This window comes from Salvelinus namaycush, chromosome 3 (assembly GCF_016432855.1).
Source record: "Salvelinus namaycush isolate Seneca chromosome 3, SaNama_1.0, whole genome shotgun sequence".
NCBI classification, from domain to species: Eukaryota; Metazoa; Chordata; class Actinopteri; order Salmoniformes; family Salmonidae; genus Salvelinus; species Salvelinus namaycush.
In genome coordinates, this window is record NC_052309.1 from 89,076,700 (window position 1) to 89,099,665 (window position 22,966).

General features: G+C 44.4%; 1 protein-coding gene across 1 annotated transcript in view; it reads right to left on the reverse strand.

Annotated features, from left to right (window-relative positions):
• The window catches only part of LOC120041940 (protein sidekick-2-like), a 138,918-nt gene that overhangs the window by 60,748 nt on the left and 55,204 nt on the right, over positions 1–22,966 (reverse strand). Inside the window, exons 11-19 of the mRNA XM_038986813.1 lie at positions 22,192–22,294; positions 18,639–18,815; positions 17,596–17,732; positions 16,135–16,282; positions 2,536–2,676; positions 2,158–2,339; positions 1,801–1,916; positions 1,361–1,556; positions 67–165 (exon numbers count right to left, since the gene is read on the reverse strand). Of these exons, the coding sequence (XP_038842741.1) occupies positions 67–165; positions 1,361–1,556; positions 1,801–1,916; positions 2,158–2,339; positions 2,536–2,676; positions 16,135–16,282; positions 17,596–17,732; positions 18,639–18,815; positions 22,192–22,294 (1,299 nt within the window). The remainder of the gene's footprint in view (positions 1–66; positions 166–1,360; positions 1,557–1,800; positions 1,917–2,157; positions 2,340–2,535; positions 2,677–16,134; positions 16,283–17,595; positions 17,733–18,638; positions 18,816–22,191; positions 22,295–22,966) is intronic.

Below are 22,966 nucleotides of genomic sequence, written 5' to 3' on the forward strand. Positions count from 1 at the left end.
CTCCATTCCTCTCGTTGAGGTCTTTCCAGAGAGGGTTAGGGTTAGATACTATACTAGGTACAGTACCTGTGAGGACTCCATTCTTCTCATTGGGATCTTTCCAGCTGACCTTCAGAGATGTGTCCAGGATCTCTGTAAAGCTCAGGTGACCAACGGCACCAGGCGCTGGACATACACAAGGCAAGGATTATACAGTGAGTGTCCAGTATGTTTAGTGCACAAGTATCATATACTTTACAGTAGTACCATATACTTTACAGTAGTACCATATACTTTGCAGTAGTACCATATACTTTACAGTAGTATCATATACTTTGCAGTAGTACCATATACTTTGCAGTAGTACCATATACTTTACAGTAGTGCCATATACTTTGCAGTAGTACCATATACTTTGCAGTAGTACCATATACTTTACAGTTGTACCATATACCATATACTTTGCAGTAGTCCCATCTACTTTACAGTAGTATCATATACTTTACAGTAGTACCATATACTTTGCAGTAGTACCATATACTTTGCAGTAGTACCATATACTTTGCAGTAGTACCATATACTTTACAGTAGTACCATATACTTTACAGTAGTGTATTGGGTCTGTAATAGTTTGTAATACCCTTTTTACCCGGGCCAATTTGTGACAGACTGAGCTGTACTGCGCTGGCCCAGTTACGCATACAAAGAATATCTGAGCCTACACAGTACAGTCCGGGGCCTTCGGGTCGATAGAATAATGTGGAAATAGAATTGCTTTTGTCTGTGCCTGTGAGACACTGTCTTCGTGAGTGCCTACAGGTGTGGTATAGTTATGTGACTGTGGTACTCACTGTCTTCGTGAGTGCCTACAGGTTTGGTATAATTATGTGACTGTGGTACTCACTGTCTTCGTGAGTGCCTACAGGTTTGGTATAGTTATGTGACTGTGGTACTCACTGTCTTCGTGAGTGCCTACAGGTTTGGTATAATTATGTGACTGTGGTACTCACTGTCTTCGTGAGTGCCTACAGGTTTGGTATAGTTATGTGACTGTGGTACTCACTGTCTTCGTGAGTGCCTACAGGTGTGGTATAATTATGTGACTGTGGTACTCACTGTCTTCGTGAGTGCCTACAGGTTTGGTATAATTATGTGACTGTGGTACTCACTGTCTTCGTGAGTGCCTACAGGTTTGGTATAGTTATGTGACTGTGGTACTCACTGTCTTCGTGAGTGCCTACAGGTTTGGTATAATTATGTGACTGTGGTACTCACTGTCTTCGTGAGTGCCTACAGGTTTGGTATAATTATGTGACTGTGGTACTCACTGTCTTCGTGAGTGCCTACAGGTTTGGTATAGTTATGTGACTGTGGTACTCACTGTCTTCGTGAGTGCGTAGTCTGTGAGGTGGGCTGCGGGGGCCGTCTCCAGGCGTAGTGAAACACAGGACAGAGGTGTAGTACTCTGTGAACTTCTTCAGTCCCGTCACGTAGCCCACATGCACGCTGTCCTGGAAGTTAGGTCTCACTGTCACCATGGTAACGTCCTCCTCGTGACCCGCCTCCCACGCCAACAGCTGGAAACAGACGGAGGGATAATTTAAACATGTCATAAGAGAAAAGACAACAAAACACTGCAGCTGGTTTAGAGTGATCTGTTGAGGCACTGGTACGTCTAATGCTGGAGAATGCAGTTCTTATTCTAACCACTAGACGGCAGTGTATGACAGTAGAGAGATGTATTTACAGAACAGGTCGTTCTACTGCACATCCAATAAGAATATTTGTCTCTGGTAAGGGTCTCTGCTCTCTGTTGCCCACCTTGTATCCCTGGTTGATGCCGTTGATGAACTGAGGGCTAGGAGCTGACCAGGTCAGCCTGACTGTAGAGGAGTTGAATGGCTCAGCCTGGACATTACCTGGTGGGACAGTGGGGACTGGGAGAGAGATGGAGGGAGATACGAGAGAGAGAGAGAGAAAAGATGAGATAGGAAGAGAAGAGGGATAACTGAATAACCGGCCCTCAGAAAGCTGCAGAGGAGCTTCTGGCACGGCGTGGGCTTGTTGTGGTTCTATGTTCCACAGAGAGCTAAGAGAAGTACTTCACTTCTCAACCCTTAAAGCTGGAGAACTATGTTTAACCATGTGACTGATGAAATGGACTTCATCCATCCTCACCTCCCTGCAGGGTCCACTCTGTAACCTTGTGGCTGTAGGTACCCCTCCCAGCCCTGTTGTAGGCTGCCACCTCCATCTCATAGTTAGTCCAGATGATGAGGTCCTCCAGGAGTAGGTTATTCTGGTCTGGCCTGGTGATGTTCTTCATCTGACAGTCCACTGGTAGTCCTGACAGACAGTACCTAGGAGGGGAGAGAGAGAGAGGGATGGTTAGACAGTGCAGAAAAGGGGAAGTGAGGGTGAAAAGAGATGGAAGGGGAGGACGAAGACATTAGGATTGTGACCATGACCCAAGTGGTGTTATACAGGTTAATAACCCAGATGAATGTCATTGACCCCCTCCATCTTCAACCTGGACCAATCCGCTCTGTGTCTCACCTGATGATGTATCCCTGGAGCGGTCCATTCTGGTGGCTCTCCGGGGGTGGTTGCCACTGGATCATGATGGACTGGTTGGTACGACCACTGGCAATCACCGTCTGAGGAGGGGCACTGGGAGGCTCCTCTGGTAGAGAGAGTCTGGTGGGAGAGAGGGAGGGAGAGAGAGGGAGAGAGAGAAAACTGGTATGAATTAACAAGTGTTTCTGAATATTTCCATGTCTTTTTGTTATGTAATCGTTAAAAGAGAGAGAGTGTGTGTGTGTGTGTGTGTGTGTGTGTGTGTGTGTGTGTGTGTGTGTGTGTGTGTGTGTGTGTGTGTGTGTGTGTGTGTGTGTGTGTGTGTGTGTGTGTGTGTGTGTGTGTGTGTGTGTGTGTGTGTGTGTGTGTGTGTGTGTAAAGGCAGCACAAAGCAGAGTTGGTCAGACCATCATTGTCACTGATCTATCTAACTAAGGGCTGTCTGTGTCTATGCCACAGTAAAAGTCTCTGTGATATCTCTCCCTCAGAGAGCTGTCTCTTCAGCTCAGCTACCATCAAAGAAGTCACGGACTGCGTCCCAAATGACTCTGTAGTCCATTTAGAGTGCAGTAGAGCCCTATAGGTCCTGGTCAAATGTAGTACACTATAAAGGGAAGAGAGAGTCGTTTGGGATGCATGTGCAGATAAAGCAGGCTAACGCCACTGAAGGATTCCAGTGAGACTTCATTTAAGTTGACATCTCAATTCATCTTCTTTGCATAGAAACAGAGAAGTTCTGGAGCATAGATAGAGGCAGAGAGAGAGAGAGATACTTGTTAATTTTGCCCTTTGTACTTTAACTATTTGCACATTTTTATAACACTGTACATAGTTATAATATGACATTTGAAATGTCTTTATTCTTTGGGTGTGCAGTAGTTAGTATGTCTCTGAGGGTGTGTAGAGTTAGTGTGTCTCTGAGGGTGTGTAGAGTTAGTGTGTCTCTGAGGGTGTGTGTAGTTAGTGTGTCTCTGAGGGTGTGTAGTAGTTAGTATGTCTCTGAGGGTGTGTAGTAGTTAGTATGTCTCTGAGGGTGTGTAGAGTTAGTGTGTCTCTGAGGGTGTGCAGTAGTTAGTATGTCTCTGAGGGTGTGTGTAGTTAGTATGTATCTGAGGGTGTGTAGTAGTTAGTATGTCTCTGAGGGTGTGTAGTAGTTAGTATGTCTCTGAGGGTGTGTAGTAGTTAGTATGTATCTGAGGGTGTGTAGTAGTTAGTATGTCTCTGAGGGTGTGTAGTAGTTAGTATGTCTCTGAGGGTGTGTAGTAGTTAGTATGTCTCTGATGGTGTGTAGTAGTTAGTATGTCTCTGAGGGTTTGTAGTAGTTAGTATGTTGAGGGTGTGTAGTAGTTAGTATGTCTCTGAGGGTGTGTGTAGTAGTTAGTATGTATCTGAGGGTGTGTAGTAGTTAGTATGTCTCTGAGGGTGTGTAGTAGTTAGTGTGTCTCTGAGGGTGTGTAGTAGTTAGTATGTCTCTGAGGGTGTGTGTAGTAGTTAGTATGTCTCTGAGGGTGTGTGTAGTAGTTAGTATGTCTCTGAGGGTGTGTAGTAGTTAGTATGTCTCTGAGGGTGTGTAGTAGTTAGTATATCTCTGAGGGTGTGTGTAGTAGTTAGTATGTCTCTGAGGGTGTGTAGTAGTTAGTATGTCTCTGAGGGTGTGTAGTAGTTAGTATGTCTCTGAGGGTGTGTAGTAGTTAGTGTGTCTCTGAGGGTGTGCAGTAGTTAGTATGTCTCTGAGGGTGTGTGTAGTTAGTATGTCTCTGAGGGTGTGTGTAGTAGTTAGTATGTCTCTGAGGGTGTGTAGTAGTTAGTATGTCTCTGAGGGTGTGTAGTAGTTAGTATGTATCTGAGGGTGTGTAGTAGTTAGTATGTCTCTGAGGGTGTGTAGTAGTTAGTATGTCTCTGAGGGTGTGTAGTAGTTAGTATGTCTCTGATGGTGTGTAGTAGTTAGTATGTCTCTGATGGTTTGTAGTAGTTAGTATGTTGAGGGTGTGTAGTAGTTAGTATGTCTCTGAGGGTGTGTGTAGTAGTTAGTATGTATCTGAGGGTGTGTAGTAGTTAGTATGTCTCTGAGGGTGTGTAGTAGTTAGTGTGTCTCTGAGGGTGTGTAGTAGTTAGTATGTCTCTGAGGGTGTGTGTAGTAGTTAGTATGTCTCTGAGGGTGTGTAGTAGTTAGTATGTCTCTGAGGGTGTGTAGTAGTTAGTATGTCTCTGAGGGTGTGTAGTAGTTAGTATGTCTCTGAGGGTGTGTAGTAGTTAGTATATCTCTGAGGGTGTGTGTAGTAGTTAGTATGTCTCTGAGGGTGTGTAGTAGTTAGTATGTCTCTGAGGGTGTGTAGTAGTTAGTATGTCTCTGAGGGTGTGTGTAGTAGTTAGTATGTCTCTGAGGGTGTGTAGTAGTTAGTATGTCTCTGAGGGTGTGTGTAGTTATTGTGTCTCTGAGGGTGTGTAGTAGTTAGTATGTCTCTGAGGGTGTGTAGTAGTTAGTATGTCTCTGAGGGTGTGTAGTAGTTAGTATGTCTCTGAGGGTGTGTAGTAGTTAGTATGTCTCTGAGGGTGTGTGTAGTTAGTATGTCTCTTAGGGTGTGTGTAGTAGTTAGTATGTTGAGGGTGTGTGTAGTAGTTAGTATGTCTCTGAGAGTGTGTAGTAGTTAGTATGTCTCTGAGAGTGTGTGTAGTAGTTAGTATGTCTCTGAGGGTGTGTAGTAGTTAGTATGTCTCTGAGGGTGTGTGTAGTTAGTGTGTCTCTGAGGGTGTGTGTAGTAGTTAGTGTGTATCTGAGGGTGTGTGTAGTAGTTAGTATGTATCTGAGGGTGTGTAGTAGTTAGTATGTCTCTGAGGGTGTGTGTAGTTAGTATGTCTCTGAGGGTGTGTGTAGTTAGTATGTCTCTGAGAGTGTGTAGTAGTTAGTATGTCTCTGAGGGTGTGTAGTAGTTAGTATGTCTCTGAGGGTGTGTAGTAGTTAGTATGTATCTGAGGGTGTGTAGTAGTTAGTATGTCTCTGAGGGTGTGTAGTAGTTAGTATGTCTCTGAGGGTGTGTAGTAGTTAGTATGTCTCTGAGGGTGTATAGTAGTTAGTATGTCTCTGAGGGTGTGTAGTAGTTAGTATGTCTCTGAGGGTGTGTAGTAGTTAGTATGTCTCTGAGGGTGTGTAGTAGTTAGTATGTCTTTGAGGGTGTGTAGTAGTTAGTATGTCTCTGAGGGTGTGTGTAGTAGTTAGTATGTCTCTGAGGGTGTGTAGTAGTTAGTATGTCTCTGAGGGTGTGTAGTAGTTAGTATGTCTCTGAGGGTGTAGTAGTTAGTATGTCTCTGAGGGTGTGTAGTAGTTAGTATGTCTATGAGGGTGTGTAGTAGTTAGTATGTCTCTAAGGGTGTGTAGTAGTTAGTGTGTCTCTGAGGGTGTGTAGTAGTTAGTATGTCTCTGAGGGTGTGTAGTAGTTAGTATATCTCTGAGGGTGTGTAGTAGTTAGTATGTCTCTGAGGGTGTGTAGTAGTTAGTATGTCTCTGAGGTTGTGTATTAGTTAGTATGTCTGAGGGCGTGTAGTAGTTAGTATGTCTCTGAGGGTGTGTAGTAGTTAGTATGTCTCTGAGGGTGTGTAGTAGTTAGTGTGTCTCTGAGGGTGTGTGGTAGTTAGTATGTCTCTGAGGGTGTGTAGTAGTTAGTATGTCTCTGAGGGTGTGTAGTAGTTAGTATGTCTCTGAGGGTGTGTAGTAGTTAGTATGTCTCTGAGGGTGTGTAGTAGTTAGTATGTCTCTGATGGTGTGTAGTAGTTAGTATGTCTCTGAGGGTGTGTAGTAGTTAGTATGTCTCTGAGGGTGTGTAGTAGTTAGTATGTCTCTGAGGGTGTGTAGTAGTTAGTATGTCTCTGAGGGTGTGTGTAGTAGTTAGTATGTCTCTGAGGGTGTGTAGTAGTTAGTATATCTCTGAGGGTGTGTAGTAGTTAGTATATCTCTGATGGTGTGTAGTAGTTAGTATGTCTCTGATGGTGTGTAGTAGTTAGTATATCTCTGATGGTGTGTGTAGTAGTTAGTATGTCTCTGAGGGTGTGTAGTAGTTAGTATGTCTCTGAGGGTGTGTAGTAGTTAGTATGTCTCTGAGGGTGTGTAGTAGTTAGTATGTCTATGAGGGTGTGTAGTAGTTAGTATGTCTCTGAGGGTGTGTAGTAGTTAGTATGTATCTGAGGGTGTGTAGTAGTTAGTATGTCTCTGAGGGTGTGTAGTAGTTATTATGTCTCTGAGGGTGTGTAGTAGTTAGTATATCTCTGATGGTGTGTAGTAGTTAGTATGTCTCTGAGGGTGTGTAGTAGTTAGTATGTCTCTGAGGGTGTGTAGTAGTTAGTATGTCTCTGAGGGTGTGTGTAGTAGTTAGTGTGTCTCTGAGGGTGTGTGTAGTAGTTAGTGTGTCTCTGAGGGTGTGTGTAGTAGTTAGTGTGTCTCTGAGGGTGTGTGTAGTAGTTAGTGTGTCTCTGAGGGTGTGTGTAGTAGTTAGTATGTCTCTGTGGGTGTGCAGTAGTTAGTATGTCTCTGAGGGTGTATAGTAGTTAGTGTGTATAGTAGTTAGTATGTCTCTGAGGGTGTGTAGTAGTTAGTATGTCTCTGAGGGTGTGTGTAGTAGTTAGTGTGTCTCTGAGGGTGTGTAGTAGTTAGTATGTCTCTGAGGGTGTGTAGTAGTTAGTATTTTGAGGGTGTGTGTAGTAGTTAGTATGTCTCTTAGGGTGTGTGTAGTAGTTAGTATGTTGAGGGTGTGTGTAGTAGTTAGTATGTCTCTGAGGGTGTGTAGAGTTTGTATGTATCTGAGGGTGTGTGTTGTAGTTAGTATGTCTCTGAGGGTGTGTAGTAGTTAGTATGTCTCTGAGGGTGTGTAGTAGTTAGTATGTCTCTGAGGGTGTGTGTAGTTAGTATGTCTCTGAGGGTGTATAGTAGTTAGTGTGTCTCTGAGGTTGTGTGTTGTAGTTAGTATGTCTCTGATGGTGTGTAGTAGTTAGTATGTCTCTGAGGGTTTGTAGTAGTTAGTATGTTGAGGGTGTGTAGTAGTTAGTATGTCTCTGAGGGTGTGTAGTAGTTAGTGTGTCTCTGAGGGTGTGTAGTAGTTAGTATGTCTCTGAGGGTGTGTGTAGTAGTTAGTATGTCTCTGAGGGTGTGTGTAGTAGTTAGTATGTCTCTGAGGGTGTGTAGTAGTTAGTATGTCTCTGAGGGTGTGTAGTAGTTAGTATATCTCTGAGGGTGTGTGTAGTTAGTGTGTCTCTGAGGGTGTGTGTAGTTAGTATGTCTCTTAGGGTGTGTGTAGTAGTTAGTATGTTGAGGGTGTGTGTAGTAGTTAGTATGTCTCTGAGAGTGTGTAGTAGTTAGTATGTCTCTGAGAGTGTGTGTAGTAGTTAGTATGTCTCTGAGGGTGTGTAGTAGTTAGTATGTCTCTGAGGGTGTGTGTAGTTAGTGTGTCTCTGAGGGTGTGTGTAGTAGTTAGTATGTCTCTGAGGGTGTGTAGTAGTTAGTATGTCTCTGAGGGTGTGTGTAGTTAGTATGTCTCTGAGGGTGTGTGTAGTTAGTATGTCTCTGAGAGTGTGTAGTAGTTAGTATGTCTCTGAGGGTGTGTAGTAGTTAGTATGTCTCTGATGGTGTGTAGTAGTTAGTGTGTCTCTGAGGGTGTGTGTAGTAGTTAGTATGTCTCTGATGGTGTGTGTAGTTAGTATGTCTCTGAGGGTGTGTAGTAGTTAGTATGTCTTTGAGGGTGTGTAGTAGTTAGTATGTCTCTGAGGGTGTGTGTAGTAGTTAGTATGTCTCTGAGGGTGTGTAGTAGTTAGTATGTCTCTGAGGGTGTGTAGTAGTTAGTATGTCTCTGAGGGTGTGTAGTAGTTAGTATGTCTCTGAGGGTGTGTAGTAGTTAGTATGTCTATGAGGGTGTGTAGTAGTTAGTATGTCTCTAAGGGTGTGTAGTAGTTAGTGTGTCTCTGAGGGTGTGTAGTAGTTAGTATGTCTCTGAGGGTGTGTAGTAGTTAGTATATCTCTGAGGGTGTGTAGTAGTTAGTATGTCTCTGAGGGTGTGTAGTAGTTAGTATGTCTCTGAGGTTGTGTAGTAGTTATTGTGTCTCTGATGGTGTGTAGTAGTTAGTATGTCTCTGAGGGTGTGTAGTAGTTAGTATGTCTCTGAGGGTGTGTAGTAGTTAGTATGTCTCTGAGGTTGTGTATTAGTTAGTATGTCTGAGGGCGTGTAGTAGTTAGTATGTCTCTGAGGGTGTGTAGTAGTTAGTATGTCTCTGAGGGTGTGTAGTAGTTAGTGTGTCTCTGAGGGTGTGTAGTAGTTAGTATGTCTCTGAGGGTGTGTAGTAGTTAGTATATCTCTGATGGTGTGTAGTAGTTAGTATGTCTCTGAGGGTGTGTAGTAGTTAGTATGTCTCTGAGGGTGTGTGTAGTAGTTAGTATGTCTCTGAGGGTGTGTAGTAGTTAGTATGTCTGAGGGCGTGTAGTAGTTAGTATATCTCTGATGGTGTGTAGTAGTTAGTATGTCTCTGAGGGCGTGTAGTAGTTAGTATGTCTCTGAGGGTGTGTGTAGTAGTTAGTATGTCTCTGAGGGTGTGTAGTAGTTAGTATATCTCTGAGGGTGTGTAGTAGTTAGTATATCTCTGATGGTGTGTAGTAGTTAGTATGTCTCTGATGGTGTGTAGTAGTTAGTATATCTCTGATGGTGTGTGTAGTAGTTAGTATGTCTCTGAGGGTGTATAGTAGTTAGTGTGTATAGTAGTTAGTATGTCTCTGAGGGTGTGTAGTAGTTAGTATGTCTCTGAGGGTGTGTAGTAGTTAGTATGTCTCTGAGGGTGTGTAGTAGTTAGTATGTCTATGAGGGTGTGTAGTAGTTAGTATGTCTCTGAGGGTGTGTAGTAGTTAGTATGTATCTGAGGGTGTGTAGTAGTTAGTATGTCTCTGAGGGTGTGTAGTAGTTAGTATGTCTCTGAGGGTGTGTAGTAGTTAGTATATCTCTGATGGTGTGTAGTAGTTAGTATGTCTCTGAGGGTGTGTAGTAGTTAGTATGTCTCTGAGGGTGTGTAGTAGTTAGTATGTCTCTGAGGGTGTGTGTAGTAGTTAGTGTGTCTCTGAGGGTGTGTGTAGTAGTTAGTGTGTCTCTGAGGGTGTGTGTAGTAGTTAGTGTGTCTCTGAGGGTGTGTGTAGTAGTTAGTGTGTCTCTGAGGGTGTGTGTAGTAGTTAGTATGTCTCTGTGGGTGTGCAGTAGTTAGTATGTCTCTGAGGGTGTATAGTAGTTAGTGTGTATAGTAGTTAGTATGTCTCTGAGGGTGTGTAGTAGTTAGTATGTCTCTGAGGGTGTGTGTAGTAGTTAGTGTGTCTCTGAGGGTGTGTAGTAGTTAGTATGTCTCTGAGGGTGTGTGTAGTAGTTAGTATGTCTCTGAGGGTGTGTAGTAGTTAGTATTTTGAGGGTGTGTGTAGTAGTTAGTATGTCTCTTAGGGTGTGTGTAGTAGTTAGTATGTTGAGGGTGTGTGTAGTAGTTAGTATGTCTCTGAGGGTGTGTAGAGTTTGTATGTATCTGAGGGTGTGTGTTGTAGTTAGTATGTCTCTGAGGGTGTGTAGTAGTTAGTATGTCTCTGAGGGTGTGTAGTAGTTAGTATGTCTCTGAGGGTGTGTGTAGTTAGTATGTCTCTGAGGGTGTATAGTAGTTAGTGTGTCTCTGAGGTTGTGTGTTGTAGTTAGTATGTCTCTGATGGTGTGTAGTAGTTAGTATGTCTCTGAGGGTTTGTAGTAGTTAGTATGTTGAGGGTGTGTAGTAGTTAGTATGTCTCTGAGGGTGTGTAGTAGTTAGTGTGTCTCTGAGGGTGTGTAGTAGTTAGTATGTCTCTGAGGGTGTGTAGTAGTTAGTATGTCTCTGAGGGTGTGTGTAGTAGTTAGTATGTCTCTGAGGGTGTGTGTAGTAGTTAGTATGTCTCTGAGGGTGTGTAGTAGTTAGTGTGTCTCTGAGGGTGTGTGTAGTTAGTGTGTCTCTGAGGGTGTGTGTAGTTAGTATGTCTCTGAGGGTGTGTAGTAGTTAGTATGTCTCTGAGGGTGTGTAGTAGTTAGTGTGTCTCTGAGGGTGTGTGTAGTTAGTGTGTCTCTGAGGGTGTGTAGTAGTTAGTGTGTCTCTGAGGGTGTGTAGTAGTTAGTGTGTCTCTGAGGGTGTGTAGTAGTTAGTGTGTCTCTGAGGGTGTGTGTAGTAGTTAGTATGTCTCTGAGGGTGTGTAGTAGTTAGTATGTCTCTGAGGGTGTGTAGTAGTTAGTGTGTCTCTGAGGGTGTGTGTAGTAGTTAGTATGTCTCTGAGGGTGTGTAGTAGTTAGTATGTCTCTGAGGGTGTGTGTAGTAGTTAGTATGTCTCTGAGGGTGTGTAGTAGTTAGTATGTCTCTGAGGGTGTGTGGAGTTAGTATGTCTCTGAGGGTGTGTAGTAGTTAGTATGTCTCTGAGGGTGTGTAGTAGTTAGTATGTCTCTGAGGGTGTGTAGTAGTTAGTGTGTCTCTGAGGGTGTGTGTAGTAGTTAGTATGTCTCTGAGGGTGTGTGTAGTTACTATGTCTCTGAGGGTGTGTAGTAGTTAGTATGTCTTTGAGGGTGTGTAGTAGTTAGGATGTCTCTGAGGGTGTGTAGTAGTTAGTATGTCTCTGAGGGTGTGTATAGTAGTTAGTATGTCTCTGAGGGTGTGTAGTAGTTAGTATGTCTCTGAGGGTGTGTAGTAGTTAGTATGTCTATGAGGGTGTGTAGGAGTTAGTATGTCTCTGAGGGTGTGTGTAGTAGTTAGTATGTATCTGAGGGTGTGTGTAGTTAGTATGTCTCTGAGGGTGTGTAGTAGTTAGTATGTCTCTGAGGGTGTGTAGTAGTTAGTATGTCTCTGAGGGTGTGTAGTAGTTAGTATGTCTCTGAGGGGGTGTGTAGTAGTTAGTATGTCTCTGAGGGTGTGTAGTAGTTAGTGTGTCTCTGAGGGTGTGTAGTAGTTAGTATGTCTCTGAGGGTGTGTAGTAGTTAGTATATCTCTGAGGGTGTGTAGTAGTTAGTATGTCTCTGAGGGTGTGTAGTAGTTAGTATGTCTCTGAGGGTGTGTGTAGTAGTTATTGTGTCTCTGATGGTGTGTAGTAGTTAGTATGTCTCTGAGGGTGTGTAGTAGTTAGTATGTCTCTGAGGGTGTGTAGTAGTTAGTATGTCTCTGAGGGTGTGTATTAGTTAGTATGTCTCTGAGGGTGTGTAGTAGTTAGTATGTCTCTGAGGGTGTGTAGTAGTTAGTATGTCTCTGAGGGTGTGTAGTACTTAGTATGTCTCTGAGGGTGCGTGGTAGTTAGTATGTCTCTGAGGGTGTGTAGTAGTTAGTATGTCTCTGAGGGTGTGTAGTAGTTAGTATATCTCTGATGGTGTGTAGTAGTTAGTATGTCTCTGAGGGTGTGTAGTAGTTAGTATGTCTCTGAGGGTGTGTAGTAGTTAGTATGTCTCTGAGGGTGTGTAGTAGTTAGTATGTATCTGAGGGTGTGTAGTAGTTAGTATGTCTCTGAGGGTGTGTGTAGTAGTTAGTATGTCTCTGAGGGTGTGTAGTAGTTAGTGTGTCTCTGAGGGTGTGTGTAGTTAGTGTGTCTCTGAGGGTGTGTGTAGTTAGTATGTCTCTGAGGGTGTGTAGTAGTTAGTATGTCTCTGAGGGTGTGTAGTAGTTAGTGTGTCTCTGAGGGTGTGTGTAGTTAGTGTGTCTCTGAGGGTGTGTAGTAGTTAGTGTGTCTCTGAGGGTGTGTAGTAGTTAGTGTGTCTCTGAGGGTGTGTAGTAGTTAGTGTGTCTCTGAGGGTGTGTGTAGTAGTTAGTATGTCTCTGAGGGTGTGTAGTAGTTAGTATGTCTCTGAGGGTGTGTAGTAGTTAGTGTGTCTCTGAGGGTGTGTGTAGTAGTTAGTATGTCTCTGAGGGTGTGTAGTAGTTAGTATGTCTCTGAGGGTGTGTGTAGTAGTTAGTATGTCTCTGAGGGTGTGTAGTAGTTAGTATGTCTCTGAGGGTGTGTGGAGTTAGTATGTCTCTGAGGGTGTGTAGTAGTTAGTATGTCTCTGAGGGTGTGTAGTAGTTAGTATGTCTCTGAGGGTGTGTAGTAGTTAGTGTGTCTCTGAGGGTGTGTGTAGTAGTTAGTATGTCTCTGAGGGTGTGTGTAGTTACTATGTCTCTGAGGGTGTGTAGTAGTTAGTATGTCTTTGAGGGTGTGTAGTAGTTAGGATGTCTCTGAGGGTGTGTAGTAGTTAGTATGTCTCTGAGGGTGTGTATAGTAGTTAGTATGTCTCTGAGGGTGTGTAGTAGTTAGTATCTCTCTGAGGGTGTGTAGTAGTTAGTATGTCTATGAGGGTGTGTAGGAGTTAGTATGTCTCTGAGGGTGTGTGTAGTAGTTAGTATGTATCTGAGGGTGTGTGTAGTTAGTATGTCTCTGAGGGTGTGTAGTAGTTAGTATGTCTCTGAGGGTGTGTAGTAGTTAGTATGTCTCTGAGGGTGTGTAGTAGTTAGTATGTCTCTGAGGGGGTGTGTAGTAGTTAGTATGTCTCTGAGGGTGTGTAGTTGTTAGTGTGTCTCTGAGGGTGTGTAGTAGTTAGTATGTCTCTGAGGGTGTGTAGTAGTTAGTATATCTCTGAGGGTGTGTAGTAGTTAGTATGTCTCTGAGGGTGTGTAGTAGTTAGTATGTCTCTGAGGGTGTGTGTAGTAGTTATTGTGTCTCTGATGGTGTGTAGTAGTTAGTATGTCTCTGAGGGTGTGTAGTAGTTAGTATGTCTCTGAGGGTGTGTAGTAGTTAGTATGTCTCTGAGGGTGTGTATTAGTTAGTATGTCTCTGAGGGTGTGTAGTAGTTAGTATGTCTCTGAGGGTGTGTAGTAGTTAGTATGTCTCTGAGGGTGTGTAGTACTTAGTATGTCTCTGAGGGTGCGTGGTAGTTAGTATGTCTCTGAGGGTGTGTAGTAGTTAGTATGTCTCTGAGGGTGTGTAGTAGTTAGTATATCTCTGATGGTGTGTAGTAGTTAGTATGTCTCTGAGGGTGTGTAGTAGTTAGTATGTATCTGAGGGTGTGTAGTAGTTAGTATGTCTCTGAGGGTGTGTAGTAGTTAGTATGTATCTGAGGGTGTGTAGTAGTTAGTATGTCTCTGAGGGTGTGTAGTAGTTAGTATGTCTCTGAGGGTGTGTAGTAGTTAGTATGTCTCTGAGGGTGTGTAGTAGTTAGTATGTCTCTGAGGGTGTGTGTAGTTAGTATGTCTCTGAGGGTGTGTAGTAGTTAGTATATCTCTGACGGTGTGTAGTAGTTAGTATGTCTCTGAGGGTGTGTGTAGTTAGTGTGTGAGGCGAGCGTGTGTGTGTTGAGCTATATCTAAGGCGTCAACAGTACTCTGGGGATTTGACTTTCTGTTTGAAGCTCTGACTCGTTCAGCACTCTGTATTACTCTAAAGACACAGAGAGATGGAAGGAGAGAGAGAGAGAGAGAGAGCAGTAGCTGGGTCATCACACCCATGGTGATTCACACAGCAGTATTTTTCATGGGTCAGCTCACTCCTAGTTATCAAACACACGCACACAGTCATTCCCATGTTTGAAAAAAACCCTGTGGACTTCTGAGAGACTAGTCAGAGAGTCAAAACCCAACCACAGAGAAGGGAAGGAACAGGTAGGATCATATTCAGTGGGGAGAAAACGTTTTGAAACAGGGAGGTACTACCTGAACTTGTCCAATGAGGACACATATTTGTTTTTCCGTTGCAAAAGGTTTTTCTACGGTGTGCCCTACTGACCACAACCCAGTTTGTACAAAAACAGTGAACATTTTATTGATGTTTTCTTCAGGTTGTTCTTGCTATAACAGATTGGATCTCTCCGCTCTGTAACAACTGCTGATGTCAATGGGATTACAAATGAATGTGATTGATTGAACTATGAAAGACAGGCTCACACCATTCATATACAGTGGGGAGAACAAGTATTTGAAACACTGCCGATTTTGCAGGTTTTCCTACTTACAAAGCATGTAGAGGTCTGTAATTTTTATCATAGGTACACTTCAACTGTGAGAAACGGAATCTAAAACAAAAATCCAGAAAATCACATTGTATGATTTTTAAGTAATTAATTAGCATTTTATTGCATGACATAAGTATTTGATACATCAGAAAAGCAGAACTTAATATTTGGTACAGAAACCTTTGTTTGCAATTACAGAGATCATACGTTTCCTGTAGTTATTGACCAGGTTTGCACACACTGCAGCAGGGATTTTGGCCCACTCCTCCATACAGACCTTCTCCAGATCCTTCAGGTTTCAGGGCTGTCGCTGGGCAATACGGACTTTCAGCTCCCTCCAAAGATTTTCTATTGGGTTCAGGTCTGGAGACTGGCTAGGCCACTCCAGGACCTTGAGATGCTTCTTACGGAGCCACTCCTTAGTTGCCCTGGCTGTGTGTTTCGGGTCGTTGTCATGCTGGAAGACCCAGCCACGACCCATCTTCAATGCTCTTACTGAGGGAAGGAGGTTGTTGGCCAAGATCTCGCGATACATGGCCCCATCCATCCTCCCCTCAATACGGTGCAGTCGTCCTGTCCCCTTTGCAGAAAAGCATCCCCAAAGAATGATGTTTCCACCTCCATGCTTCACGGTTGGGATGGTGTTCCTGGGGTTGTACTCATCCTTCTTCTTCCTCCAAACACGGCGAGTGGAGTTTAGACCAAAAAGCTATATTTTTGTCTCAGCAGACCACATGACCTTCTCCCATTCCTCCTCTGGATCATCCAGATGGTCATTGGCAAACTTCAGACGGGCCTGGACATGCGCTGGCTTGAGCAGGGGGACCTTGCGTGCGCTGCAGGATTTTAATCCATGACGGTGTAGTGTGTTACTAATGGTTTTCTTTGAGACTGTGGTCCCAGCTCTCTTCAGGTCATTGCCGTGTCCTGCCGTGTAGTTCTGGGCTGATCCCTCACCTTCCTCATGATCATTGATGCCCCACGAGGTGAGATCTTGCATGGAGCCCCAGACCAAGGGTGATTGACCGTCATCTTGAACTTCTTCCATTTTCTAATAGTTGCGCCAACAGTTGTTGCCTTCTCACCAAGCTGCTTGCCTATTGTCCTGTAGCCCATCCCAGCCTTGTGCAGGTCTACAAATTTATCCCCGATGTCCTTACACAGCTCTCTGGTCTTGGCCATTGTGGAGAGGTTGGAGTCTGTTTGATTGAGTGTGTGGACAGGTGTCTTTTATACAGGTAACGAGTTCAAACAGGTGCAGTTAATACAGGTAATGAGTGGAGAACATGAGGGCTTCTTAAAGAAAAACTAACAGGTCTGTGAGAGCCGGAATTCTTACTGGTTGGTAGGTGATCAAATACTTATGTCATGCAATAAAATGCAAATTAATTACTTAAAATCATACAATGTGATTTTCTGGATTTTTCAACTGTCTCTCACAGTTGAAGTGTACCTATGATAAAAATGACAGACCTCTACATGCTTTGTAAGTAGGAAAACCTGCAAAATCGGCAGTGTATCAAATACTTGTTCTCCCCACTGTATATCTCTGGGATTCTCCTGGTTAAATAAAGGATACATGAAAATGAAAACCCACCGGTCAGTCTCCTTGCTGAACTGTCCCCTGCCCACGTCGTTGACCGCACACAGCCTGAACTGGTAGGACCGTGCTGGGATCAAACCCCCCACGGTCACCCCGGTCGACTCCGGTTCGATATTCGCCAGGAGCACTGTCCACGGGGCATCTACGACAGAGAGACAGAGAGAGAGACAGAGACAGAGACAGAGACAGAGAGAGAGACAGAGAGAGAGACAGAGACAATGACAATGACAGAGACAGGGAGAGAGAGAGAGAGAGAGAGAGAGAGAGAGAGAGAGAGAGAGAGAGAGAGAGAGAGAGAGAGAGAGAGAGAGAGAGAGAGAGAGAGAGCTTGAGTCTATGTTTGCTGAAAGGACAATGTCTGAGCATCTCAAGACTACAGTATCACTTCTGTAAACTGAGACTAGTATTCCAGCTGTAGTATTCTGTTCATAGTATTCCGTGTTCCAGCTGTAGTATTCTGTTCATAGTGTTTAGTATTCCTGCTGTAGTATTCTGTTCATAGTGTTCAGTGTTCAGTATTCCAGCTGTAGTATTCTGTTCATAGTGTTCAGTGTTCAGTATTCCAGCTGTAGTATTCTGTTCAAAGTGTTCAGTATTCCAGCTGTAGTATTCTGTTCATAGTGTTTAGTGTTCAGTATTCCAGCTGTAGTATTCTGTTCATAGTGTTTAGTGTTCAGTATTCCAGCTGTAGTATTCTGTTCATAGTGTTTAGTGTTCAGTATTCCAGCTGTAGTATTCTGTTCATAGTGTTCAGTGTTCAGTATTCCAGCTGTAGTATTCTGTTTATAGTGTTTAGTGTTCAGTATTCCAGCTGTAGTATTCTGTTTATAGTGTTTAGTGTTCAGTATTCCAGCTGTAGTATTCTGTTTATAGTGTTTAGTGTTCAGTATTCCAGCTGTAGTATTCTGTTCATAGTGTTTAGTGTTCAGTATTCCAGCTGTAGTATTCTGTTCATAGTGTTTAGTGTTCAGTATTCCAGCTGTAGTATTCTGTTCATAGTGTTTAGTGTTCAGTGTTCCAGCTGTAGTATTCTGTTCATAGTGTTTAGTGTTCAGTATTCCAGCTGTAGTATTCTGTTTATAGTGTTTAGTGTTCAGTATTCCAGCTTTAGTATTCTGTTCATAGTGTTTAGTGTTCAGTGTTCCAGCTGTAGTATTCTGTTCATAGTGTTTAGTGTTCAGTATTCCAGCTGTAGTATTCTGTTCATAGTGTTTAGTATTCCAGCTGTAGTATTCTGTTTATAGTGTTTAGTGTTCAGTATTCCAGCTTTAGTATTCTGTTCATAGTGTTTAGTGTTCAGTGTTCCAGCTGTAGTATTCTGTTCATAGTGTTTAGTGTTTAGTATTCCAGCTGTAGTATTCTGTTCATAGTGTTCAGTATTCCAGCTGTAGTATTCTGTTCATAGTGTTTAGTATTCCGTATTCCAGCTGTAATATTCTCTACTAGTCCACTCACTGTTCTCTGAGACCTCCAGGATGTATCGGATCAGGGGGCTGTTTCCATCGAAGGCCTGAGCCCAGGTCAGATTGATGGCCCTCTTCTCTACCTGGCTCAGAGCTGCACTGGGGATCTCTGGAGCATGGGGAAGCTGCCTGTACGGGGTGGAGGGATGAGGGGGGAGGTGTGTGTGTGTGTGTGTGTGTGTGTGTGTGTGTGTGTGTGTGTGTGTGTGTGTGTGTGTGTGTGTGTGTGTATGTGCGTGCGTGCGTGCGTGCGTGCATGTGTGCGTGCGTGCGTGCGTGCGTGAAGGAGAGACATACACAGACAGAGCACGGTTCAGAGAGAATGATACAGAATGTTAATATCATAAATATCCACTGAACGTGGTAGTTAATAGTAAAAATAGCAGAGGGCAGAGAGGAGTTGATGATGGAGGGAGGAGATGAGAGGTGAGTGGAATATGATAAAGCTGTAGATGAGACAACAGCACACTGCCAGAGAGTCAATGGGAGAGGAGAGAGAGAGATAGAGAGAGAGATAGAGCGAGAGACAGAGATAGAGCGAGAGAGAGAGGGGGAGAGAGAGAGAAAGCTAGATAGATAGAGCGAGAGAGAGAGATAGAGAGACAGAGAGAGAGATAGAGAGAGAGAGAGAGAGAGAGAGAGAGGGGGGGAGAGAGAGAGAGATAGAGAGAGAGAGAGAGAGAGAGAGAGAAAGAGAGAGAGAGAGAGAGAGAGAGAGTTAGAGAGAGAGACAGAGATAGAGAGAGAGAGAGAGAGGGGGAGAGAGAGAGACAGAGAGAGACAGAGAGAGAGAGAGGAAGCGAGAGAGAGAGAGAGAGAGAGAGAGAGAGAGAGAGAGAGAGAGAGAGAGAGAGAGAGAGAGAGAGAGAGAGAGAGAGAGAGAGAGAGAGAGAGAGAGAGAGAGAGAGAGAGAGAGAGAGGTAGATGAAGAGTGAATGGATAATACTGCATGATGGGAGAAAGATAGAGATGGACACACAATGCCAGACAGAGTGACAGACCAAGAGAGAGATCTCAACAAAATGTGAGGTTAACCTGACTCTGAGGTGAGCGCTGCGTGAGTCGTTGCCCCCTACAGAGGTGACTCTACAGGTGTATGTTCCGATGTCACCTGACCAGGTCTGGGAGAGGTGCAGGGTCCCGTCAGGGTCCAGACGGAGCCGGGGAGAGGTGCTCACATCCACCACTGAACCAGTCTTCTCCCAAACATACCTGGAGAAGAGGACAACACACACACACACACACACAAGCACATGCACACACACACACACACACACACACACACACACACACACACACACACACACACACACACACACACACACACACACACACACACACACACACACACACACACACACACACACCAACAAACACACACACCAACACACATGCACACACACCCACACCAACACACACACATAGAGACATGGTTACCGTAGAGCACTTTGAGACTGTTGATGTAAAAACGGCTGTTGCTGTAAAAAGGGCTTAATGAATTCTCTCAGAAACACACAGACGCTCTGCTCATACTGATCCAGATACTCAGACTGTGTGTGTGTTACTGTCTGCTCATACTGATCCAGATACTCAGACTGTGTGTGTGTCACTGTCTGTTCACACTGATCCAGATACTCAGACTGTGTGTGTGTCACTGTCTGTTCACACTGATCCAGATACTCAGACTGTGTGTGTGTCGCTGTCTGCTCACACTGATCCAGATACTCAGACTGTGTGTGTGTCACTGTCTGTTCACACTGATCCAGATACTCAGACTGTGTGTGTGACACTGTCTGCTCACACTGATCCAGATACTCAGACTGTGTGTGTGTCACTGTCTGCTCACACTGATCCAGATACTCAGACTGTGTGTGTGTCACTGTCTGTTCACACTGATCCAGATACTCAGACTGTGTGTGTGTCACTGTCTGTTCACACTGATCCAGATACTCAGACTGTGTGTGTGTCACTGTCTGCTCACACTGATCCAGATACTCAGACTGTGTGTGTGTCACTGTCTGCTCACACTGATCCAGATACTCAGACTGTGTGTGTGTCACTGTCTGCTCACACTGATCCAGATACTCAGACTGTGTGTGTGTCACTGTCTGTTCACACTGATCCAGATACTCAGACTGTGTGTGTGTCACTGTCTGTTCACACTGATCCAGATACTCAGACTGTGTGTGTGTCACTGTCTGCTCACACTGATCCAGATACTCAGACTGTGTGTGTGTCACTGTCTGCTCACACTGATCCAGATACTCAGACTGTGTGTGTGTCACTGTATGTTCACACTGATCCAGATACTCAGACTGTGTGTGTGTCACTGTCTGTTCACACTGATCCAGATACTCAGACTGTGTGTGTGTCGCTGTCTGCTCACATTGATCCAGATACTCAGACTGTGTGTGTGTCACTGTCTGTTCACACTGATCCAGATACTCAGACTGTGTGTGTGACACTGTCTGCTCACACTGATCCAGATACTCAGACTGTGTGTGTGTCACTGTCTGCTCACACTGATCCAGATACTCAGACTGTGTGTGTGTCACTGTATGTTCACACTGATCCAGATACTCAGACTGTGTGTGTGTCACTGTCTGCTCACACTGATCCAGATACTCAGACTGTGTGTGTGTCACTGTCTGTTCACACTGATCCAGATACTCAACCATGTATCAGATACTCTGCCCCCCTGATTCAACTGATCAACCTCTTTGATTTATTCCACTACTGCCCCTCGCTGATTCAACTGATCAACCTCTTTGATCTATTCCACTACTGCCCCCCTCCCTGATTCAACTGATCAACCTCTTTGATCTATTCCACTACTGCCCCTCGCTGATTCAACTGATCAACCTCTTTGATCTATTCCACTACTGCCCCCCCCTCCCTGATTCAACTGATCAACCTCTTTGATCTATTCCACTACTGCCCCCCTGATTCAACTGATCAACCTCTTTGATTTATACCACTACTGCCCCCCCCTCCCTGATTCAACTGATCAACCTCTTTGATCTATTCCACTACTGCCCCCCTGATTCAACTGATAAACCTCTTTGATTTATACCACTACTGCCCCCCCTCCCTGATTCAACTGATCAACCTCTTTGATCTATTCCACTACTGCCCCCCCTGATTCAACTGATCAACCTCTTGAATTTATTCCACTACTGCCCCTCCCTGATTCAACTGATCAACCTCTTTGATCTATTCCACTACTGCCCCCCTGATTCAACTGATAAACCTCTTTGATTTATACCACTACTGCCCCCCCCCTCCCTGATTCAACTGATCAACCTCTTTGATCTATTCCACTACTGCCCCCCCCCCCCTGATTCAACTGATAAACCTCTTTGATTTATTCCACTACTGCCCCTCCCTGATTCAACTGATCAACCTCTTTGATCTATTCCACTACTGCCCCCCTGATTCAACTGATAAACCTCTTTGATTTATACCACTACTGCCCCCCCTCCCTGATTCAACTGATCAACCTCTTTGATCTATTCCACTACTGCCCCCCCCCCCCCCTGATTCAACTGATCAACCTCTTTGATCTATTCCACTACTGCCCCCCTGATTAAACTGATAAACCTCTTTGATTTATACCACTACTGCCCCCCCCTCCCTGATTCAACTGATCAACCTCTTTGATCTATTCCACTACTGCCCCCCCCCCCCCTGATTCAACTGATCAACCTCTTTGATTTATTCCACTACTGCCCCTCCCTGATTCAACTGATCAACCTCTTTGATCTATTCCACTACTGCCCCCCTGATTCAACTGATCAACCTCTTTGATTTATTCCACTACTGCCCCTCCCTGATTCAACTGATCAACCTCTTTGATCTATTCCACTACTGCCCCCCTGATTCAACTGATAAACCTATTTGATTTATACCACTACTGCCCCCCCTCCCTGATTCAACTGATCAACCTCTTTGATCTATTCCACTACTGCCCCCCCCCCTCCCTGATTCAACTGATCAACCTCTTTGATCTATTCCACTACTGCCCCCCTGATTCAACTGATCAACCTCTTTGATCTATTCCACTACTGCCCCCCCTCCCTGATTCAACTGATCAACCTCTTTGATTTATTCCACTACTGCCCCTCCCTGATTCAACTGATCAACCTCTTTGATCTATTCCACTACTGCCCCCCCCCCCCCCCCCTCCCTGATTCAACTGATCAACTAATCACTTAGCCTTTGAGGAGCTGAGTCAGATGTCAGCTTGGTATCCAAATAACTGACAGACACACTGGGGTCATGGGTCACCCCACAGGACATGACATCATCCTTACCTGACAGATACACTGGGGTCATGGGTCACCCCACAGGACATGACATCATCCTTACCTGACAGATACACTGGGGTCATGGGTCACCCCACAGGACATGACATCATCCTTACCTGACAGACACACTGGGGTCATGAGTCACCCAACAGGACATGACATCATCCTTACCTGACAGATACACTGGGGTCATGGGTCACCCCACAGGACATGACATCATCCTTACCTGACAGATACACTGGGGTCATGGGTCACCCCACAGGACATGACATCATCCTTACCTGACAGATACACTGGGGTCATGGGTCACCCCACAGGACATGACAGCCTTGGTCCCCTTGATGACACTCTGGTCCGCAGGTGGCTTGGTGATACGGGTCCGTGCTGAAAACATAGAGAGACTTCATGTTACTAGCTGTTTAACAGGTGGTTGACAGATTTCAGGTTACTAGCTGTTTAACAGGTGGTTGACAGACTTCAGGTTACTAGCTGTTTAACAGGTGGTTGACAGAGTCTTCAGGTTACTAGCTGTTTAACAGGTGGTTGACAGACTTCAGGTTACTAGCTGTTTAACAGGTGGTTGACAGACTTCAGGTTACTAGCTGTTTAACAGGTGGTTGACAGAGACTTCAGGTTACTAGCTGTTTAACAGGTGGTTGACAGAGACTTCAGGTTACTAGCTGTTTAACAGGTGGTTGACAGACTTCAGGTTACTAGCTGTTTAACAGGTGGTTGACAGACTTCAGTTTACTAGCTGTTTAACAGGTGGTTGACAGAGTCTTCAGGTTACTAGCTGTTTAACAGGTGGTTGACAGACTTCAGGTTACTAGCTGTTTAACAGCTGGTTGACAGACTTCAGGTTACTAGCTGTTTAACAGGTGGTTGACAGACTTCAGGTTACTAGCTGTTTAACAGGTGGTTGACAGACTTCAGGTTACTAGCTGTTTAACAGGTGGTTGACAGACTTCAGGTTACTAGCTGTTTAATAACAGGTGGTTGACAGAGTCTTCAGGTTACTAGCTGTTTAACAGGTGGTTGACAGACTTCAGGTTACTA